The 8,433-nt window shown below is 33.7% G+C and overlaps 1 protein-coding gene across 1 annotated transcript; it reads right to left on the bottom strand.

Annotated features, from left to right (window-relative positions):
* Window positions 1-6,017: 6,017 nt before the first annotated feature.
* Window positions 6,018-7,936, bottom strand: LOC131045847 (methyltransferase FGSG_00040-like). The gene has a single exon (XM_057979519.2). The coding sequence runs from the start codon at window positions 7,879-7,881 to the stop codon at window positions 6,337-6,339; it is 1,545 nt and encodes a 514-aa protein (XP_057835502.2). The 5' UTR covers window positions 7,882-7,936; the 3' UTR covers window positions 6,018-6,336.
* Window positions 7,937-8,433: the final 497 nt, after the last annotated feature.

Genomic DNA, 8,433 nt, shown 5'->3' with positions numbered 1-8,433 from the left:
CATTCTTTAGATCACTTTACATCATTGATTTAGAGAATTTACCTTGTCAATTATAGCAATTAGGGTTTACTCTTAGGGTTGCTCTAGACCATTTACTCTCATCCTAGGATCTTGCACACACACAAGATTCTTGCACACACTATTTTACTTTACAAATCAGCTATTTGTTGAGGTGGAAATCACCAAAATGGGGGTTTGACTAAGGAAAAAACCTATATAGCCACCCAAAACCCTACTTTTCAGCTACAAGTGCAAATTTGGATCCGAGCGTCGCTGCAAGTTTTAGGACCTAGAGAGTGTGCTATTCCGAGGGCCAAATTTCATTAGAAACCCCTGGGACAAGGGCGTGGCACCTTGGTCTTGCTGAAGATAGGGCGTGGCACCCTAGTCCTCCCAGATCTGGGTAGATTTTGATAGGCCAACAAGTTTCAGTCTTTAGATCCAAGCTTGACATGTATAGCTTCAAGCCTGCAGAATCAGGATAGTGGCGCAGCACTCTAGTCCCAGGCATTTTTGCTCAAATTTGTGGTATAGGTACACATCTGAATTTGTCTCTTAATTTTTACTTTGCAGTAGTATATCAGTTATTCTTAGTTCTATATTTCCAGATTAGGGTTGTTTATGCATACTTGTACTCTAGGTTAAATCATTCAAACCTGCACTTTTGCATCACTTCTTCCTCTAATTTACAACAAAGGAATAAAAACCCTAAGAGTTAATCCTTGGCTCTCTCTTCCTCACAAGAAGTAGTTGAAGTGTGTTACCTCCCTAGGCTCTTTCGTATTCCACAGTGTGTACATGAGAGTGGGATTAGGGCTTGTTTGCTTAATCTCACTTTTTCCCCTACACAAGAGGCTTGATCCAAATAGATCTAGGATCATTCCTTGTGGGAAAGAGACTGAGATTCTGATTGGATTTAATTGGTTGAATTATGTTTTAGCCTCTTTCTTAAGTTGAATTAGATTGATTTTGAAATTACGGCAAAACAATGAACTATTGAAGCAATTTTACATAAACAATAATCTACAAGTATCCCATTGAGCCACAAACTTGGATCTAGGAAAAAAGAAATGTGTCAGACCTATTCCCAAAAGTTCTACCTGATTTTTTAGAACTAGGTAGCACAGATCCGTCCTGGTCCTCTGAATTTTTTGTCGTCGAAAGCTGACCTTTAGGCCACTATTGACTCTGCTGGATTTCTCGAGTACAACTCTACACTTGTTTCCTACACACAGAAAGAAAGAGAAATATATGCTGGAAATATATGAATGTAATGTGCATGTAGATTGTGATATTACAATGAATATGAAAGGAATGACCAAGTAATCAAAAACTTATTTTTCTTTTAAATTTAAATGAATCAACTTGATGTTGTACTTCCTTTTCTCTTGTGCAAAATTTTCCTAAAGATTTAGGACTTCTTTTTAGATTTCTATATATAACCTAAGTTGCAAGCTTTTCTTGAAACACAATTTATTGGTTTTCTTCTTTTTTTTCATTTTATTTGAACACATTCTATTTACCTTCAAATTATAAAGTAATGGTGGAAATATATATAATAAATAATTAATTATTCTAATGTTGAATTATAGCCTTATAAATAATTAATTATTCTAATGTTGAATTATAGCCTTATAATATATAAGGTCCTATTTCTAATGACATAGAATAGGTGTGGGCTATGATCAAGGTGTCGTATACAATTATATTCAAATCTTGTAGAAGGTTAACTTGAATAGTCATCAAATATATATTAGATAGTAATTTTTTATTTTTTTTAAAACAAAAATTTATGTGTGTGCTTTTAAAATACATGTTTATTTTTGGACATGTATGGATATTTAACTATATACTTTCATTAACAAATCAAACAATCTTGATACCATTTTCTTTTAAAATTTCACACATCTAATTATAAAACTCTAATATTCAAATGCAATATTTGTCAATGTCTATATTGTCTCCTTATCATTTTAGATTTTTTGTTACTCTTCAATATTTTATCTACGACCATATCAATATTGACTCAATACAATAGAAATCACTCCCATACTAAATTTAATAAGAGAAAATCAAATTCTTTTTTATGCTAAGAAATTTAAAAAGAACTACTTTGAATTTGTACACATTCTCTTGATCTTCAACAAATTCAAATTAAGCTTTGTATCTACAAATTTGATTAGGTCAAAATCAAAAACCTTGTTACAAAAATTTTAGTACATCAAATATTCTCAAATTTCCATAACAACATACTTATTACACATCTTAATAATTCAAATAACAATACTATACTATTAAAATAATACATTTACAACTACCAAAACAAAATCAACTATTAAGTCAGAGTCCCTCTCCCCTAACTTGATTAAATAAAATGGTTTCCTTTATTAGAAGAGCTTAACCATGGAGATAGTCAAGATTAAAGTAGTGGACATACACTCCAACACACCTAACCGTCTAAATCCTATACTTGTGAACAACGGTTGTGATTCTGGCTATTGCCGTTTAAGCTCCTATTGCCTAAAATATTCCTATAAATCCTAACAACACCCACTGATCCATGGAAGCGAAGCCTTATTCTTCCGGTGGTTTGTTATAAAGGGATAATAAAATTATACTGAAGGCCGTTGTAAGCTCCGTGCCGGGGGAGATTCGAACCCTTGCCATGGTGGACCAAATGTTTGAAGGGCTAAACCACCACATTGTATATTATCTTTTGTATATATTTTCATCTAAATTTTTTTGTTTTTTTTAAAATTTGATGACATCCAAATTTATACTGTTATCACCGTGATCATATTGATGCAAGATTATTCATCTTACATTTCACTTGGATGGATGACTAAAAGAGAAATAATCAAAAGGGGTAGGTGCTTTTATCATCTTAAATTTGAGAGAGATGAACAACCTCATAAGAAGAGAGATGGTTCAAACTATTTTGAAAACTTTGATTATTATTTTAAGAATGCATACATTTGCACCTTTGAAAGAAGCATAAACTCTCTAAAAGAAAATGATTTTTTTAAAAGGAAGTCTTAAAATTTAAAACAAAATAGGTCCTCTCTGATATCTATGAAATAATATGTTTTACCTATATTTTACTCAAATTTTAATTTCAACCCACTAGTTTGGATTAAACCCTTTATGTTATCAGTGAAGGATTGTAAATTAGTGCAAAATTTTAGACTAGCTAGCTATCAATGACACCAAACTAATGGTGTAAAAATATTGGTGTAATTGAATTGTACCTTTAAGAACACAACTTTATTGAATCTTATACACCAAATTAAGGGGGTTTGGATCAAAACCCTAATGCCATCAAGGAAAGATCATGAATTAGATTAAGAATTTACATTAGCTAACTCAAATCAATTTTCATGGGATGCTATTTCTTTTGTAAAGGGTTGTGGTATGGATTATGCTCACAATTAGATGGTTGTTTATAAAATTCAATTGGTCCATGTGGACGAAAATCTCTTAGTTGTTATAGAAAATTATTTTGGTGACTTGCCTCCTCTATTTTAATGGGCTAATGCTATCATCTACTTTGGTTCTTTGCCTTTATTGATAAATTATCCTTTGTCTTTATTTATATCTTTGTAATTATGTGAAGTCTCTTTTCTTTATTTAATTGATCAAAAAATAGTCTACAATCTTGTCCATATTGATATAAAATATATTTAAGTCATGTAAGATAGGAAACGGATAATAAGATGTATAATTTTAACAATAAGCAAAGTAAAATAAAGTATTAGTTAACCATGAGTTCTTAAATAATCCCTTACCAATAATCACCTCTAACCTTCTACAAGATTGTTTAATTTCACAAACATATATCTTGTATGAAAAAGATCTATCAAAATAAAAGAACAATATTTAAGCTTTATTTGTTTAGCACCTTTCAAAAACACAGAAATAATCTAGTAAAATGAATCTTGAGTCTAAATAGATACATTAAAGTAAACTTAAAAAATAGTTAGAGACAAACAATACATGTAAAAAATATTATTGATTACATCTTTAATTGTTGTCTAAAGAATTTCAGATATAACAATCAAACATTTTTTAACATAAAGAAAATAATCTACAGTTTCCTTATTAAATATCTCCGAAGCTTCTGCCGCTCGAAGGTGAGACATGGCGGTTGACAGTTGAAGCGATACAACCCTGCGAGGCCTTACCCAGATAGCTTCCATCCTACCAGGATCGTTACGGCCATAAGCTGGGATAACTAGTGCCCCCATCACAATATTTGTTAAGCAGGAATATAATACTAGGATATAAAATATGTGAAAGACATTAGGTAAGTGAAAGCTCTTAAGGTTGGTTTAAATGAGTAACTAAACATTAATTAAGATTCTAACCATATTAAATAGTCATCTACTCCTACCTTCAAATAATCAAACTCTCATTCCTATCCTTTCCAAGCAATGCTTGTTATAAATGCCTATCGAATGTTTCTTTGTATGAATGGAGCATAGCTGAAGCGACATATACAACATTCTTTATACAATACCTTACACAAAATAATAACAGAGTAAAATATAAGGGGTTAGTATAATAAACTTTATGTAGGATATGGGTATCCAATCACTAGAGTGCACCAAGTATCTATTGTAAGGTACTTATAATGTATAAGAGATAATGATGTCTTGGTGCATTCTACAGGATGAATAGTCATTTTCCTCCGTCTATATATATATATGAAATCTCTGAACACACGTTGCATATCTAATAACTTCAAAACTAGGAATGAAAGAGGTTAGACATGCCACATTTTTGTTCCTTTTTGGATGCCTCTTTCAAAGGATAATACTATCATCAATATGAAATAAGAACCATTTTAAATGAGTTAGGTAAATCATTTAAGACATTACCTTTGGAAACATTTAAAGTTTAAAGAACAATTCAACAATCATTTGCAATCGGTTAAAGACCATTTTGACCAATGAACATAACAAGTGGACTACAAGTAAGATTTCAAATTTGAGTAATAAAGGTATCAAGTTTCATGGACATCTCAAAGGACCTATTATTCTCTCTTATTCTAACAAAACATCCTCCAAAACTAGATATCTCAAAGGAGCAAGATGTTGTGTTTGAAAGTAGAGAATTAAACTACTAATGGATTTTACTGTACAAGAACCAATTAAATTTTATAAACAACCACCTAATCATGAGCATAATCTATACTACAATCCTTTACAAAATAAGTAGCACCCCATGAAGATTGATATTAGTTATCTAGCTAATGCAAATTCCTAATTTAATAAATAATCTTTCCTTGATAATTTTAGGGGTTTGACCCAAGCCCCCTTAATTTGTCGGTGCACAAGACTCAAAAAAGTTGTGTTTTCAAAGGAAGAATTCAATTAGACCAATATTTTTACACCATTAGTTTGGTCCCATTAATAGCTATCTAGTGTGAAATTTTACACTAATTCATGATCCTTCATTGATAACATAATGGGTTTAATACAAGCTAGGGGGTGGAGATTTAAATTTGAGCAAAATGTGGGTAAAAGGTATTATTTCATAGATATCCTAGAGGGCCTATTTTGTTTCCTTTAAAAAATCATTTTATTTTATAAGATTTGTGCTTCTTTTAAAGATGTGAAATGTATACATTTTAAAAGCAATCATAAATTTTTTTTAATAGAGGTTGGATTATGTCTATCTTTTCTTATGAAGTTTTGCATCTCTCTAATGAAATTTAAGATGACATTGTTTCTTTTGATTATTTTTCTAGTAGTCATCTATCCAAAAGAAATGTACGAAGTAATAAATAAGATTCTTCTCAATACATTGTGTGCTTCACATATTTTTTAAATTTGGAATATAATTAATCTAGAGACAAATAAATGTTGAAATAAAAACAGCCATTAATAAGATGATGATGATAGTGCAAATTTATCATTAGTTTTCAAACAAACGCATATACAGAAGAGTTCATTTCATTGTAAATTAATAAAAACTAATAGCACATAACTGTATAGCTAAATGAAACAGACACGATATCAAACAAATTATGGTAGCTATTCTTTATCTGTGCAAAATGAAGGACAAACAAACCAAGATCAAATAGATTGGAAGATATCACTCCTGAAACCAAACAATGAATGAGATTGCTGGTATAGACCCAGAAACAAAACATTTTCATGTTTAGTATTTTTGAACCCTGAAATGCTCATAAGACCTCAACAAGTCGTGCCATGAAAGGCCTGCTCCATTCAAAAACTATAAGGGAAAGATAGATTTGTAATCATAAAATTCTAATTTCATGGGGAAATCCAAGAATCTAGCAGCTACCAAAAACACTTCAAAAAAACCAAGAATCTAGCAGCTACCAACATCACTACAAGATTGTACACTTTGCACACGGCGTGAAATGAGTGCCCGAATAAATTGTTCACTGTGTCCCCCAAACACTCGCACATATACATCTGTAGCTTGTGCTAAGAAATTCTCTACAGCCGACCCTTCAATGCCAATCTGTTGCTTTAGCTCTTCAAACATTTGGTCCACCATGGCAAGGGTTCGAATCTCCCCTGGCACGGTTGTTACAACGGCCTTCAATATTTCATCCCTGGACAGAATGGGCTTCACGGAAGATAACTTGTCCAATTGCATTCCGGCCCAATATGCAGTCAGATAGGACGCCCGAACCCAATTCTTTTCTTCGTCCTTCATTGTAGGGTACTTTGCCAGTATTCGCTCCATTTTTTCAAAGACCTGGGCGAATTCTGCACATTTGGGAAGCTCTGTAGGAAAGGCTTGTCCTGCAGACATTGTGGCATTGGTTTCCTGTAGCGCGTCATGGTGCAAAGACTCAAACTGTGCATTCAAGCTCTCCAGAGCAGTGCTCAGAGACTTCTCCAGACCACAACGTCTGCACTTGCACTCAAAACCCCAGAACCCACAATTCTTCTCTCTTCTTGATTGGGGAAGCAAAGCGTCGAAGTAAGAGATGGTGATCTCTTGTCTTTTCTTGATTGGTTTTGCCGCATGCAAGAACATTGCTTTCCCTACATGAAGTCTGGTCGCGTTGGGAAGGCATGAGTGATTGATAAATGACGGCAGCAGCCACAACCCGCTAAAACCCAACGGCTCTGCGTCTTCTGGGCGCTCCTCTGCAAATTTCTTGTATTCCCCGCCGAAAGAGTTTCGGAAAACAATGTCTCGGATCCCCTGCTCCTTGAGTTCTAGCACCACCTCTGTTCTTTCTTGGTAGTTTGTATGAAACAAATCAATGGCCGGCAATGAAGAGCGAACTTGTAAAGAACCGTTGTCCAGTTCAAAAAGCTGTTGGCTCAGTTTCTGTGATTTCTTGGCAGCATCCAAAACGGCGTGTACAAGATCTTGCTGCAAAGAGCCCTTTATTTTGTGGCTCTGATCAATCTTGAGAGGCTTAACCGCGCGATTAACAATGAAAGCTGCGTTGCTCACTAATAAAAGCTCACCGACGCTAATGTCTTTCGTTGCGAAGAGCCCTCGACCCCTAATCTTGTTGATCTTGTTGATCTCGACATCCCCAATGAACTCCTCAACCTCTGGAGGCGGCTGTACTCCGAGCAAGAACTCCGAAATGTTGTACTCCCTGCGTACGTAAGCGGCCTTGGACTGTCGCAGTTCATCTTCAATATGTGCTTGGCCGGTGCAGAATTCGACGGCTATTTGCAGAAGCTGGCATGCCTGGTCATAGCTTCTGAGAGCGCTGTCTTTTAGGTAGATGGCCAAGGCATGGTCGGGATGGATCTGGAGACTCTGGTTGCAGAGCTCTAACGCCCGCTCGAAATCGCCCATTTGGATGAGCTTCTCCATATCAGATTGCTCCGAAGCATCTTGTTGTGTGGCGCAGAGCCCAGACATGTTGTTGTTCATGGTTGGAACTTGGGAATTGGAGCAATACGAGTCTTGAAGATTGTATTGAAGTAGTGAGTAAATGTCTTTTTATAACAAACGACCGAGATAATAAGGCTGCGGTTCCATGGATAAGTGGGCATTGTTGCATTTTAATATAACTAATTTTAATATAAATATTAATTATAATATAGTTAATAATGAATTTACAATGATATTATTAATCTATTATATTAATTATATTGTGTTATGTCTTCTAATATTTTTATTAAATATATTTAAGATAATTATATTAGTTTTATATAATTTTCATTTTCAAATTTGTTTATATTTATATTACATGAATGATTATAATTTTTAACAAATTGTATTATATCATATTGCACTTGCTTAGTGTCGGGGGAGATCCATCAAACACATTATTGTTGGGTAGTATCAACTCTTTCATTAAGTTGTAGCTGTCAATAGAGGGTGAAATCTTTCAATTCATCTTCTTCTAATATAAAATTAAACTCTTGAGTGTAGTGCATTTAGTTACTACCTTTGGAATTTTTCCCTCCAAACTGTTCTCTG

This window comes from Cryptomeria japonica, chromosome 5 (assembly GCF_030272615.1).
Source record: "Cryptomeria japonica chromosome 5, Sugi_1.0, whole genome shotgun sequence".
Classification (NCBI taxonomy): Eukaryota; Viridiplantae; Streptophyta; class Pinopsida; order Cupressales; family Cupressaceae; genus Cryptomeria; species Cryptomeria japonica.
Note: the sequence above shows the minus strand (reverse complement) of the source record. Positions and strands in the feature narration are given on the sequence as shown.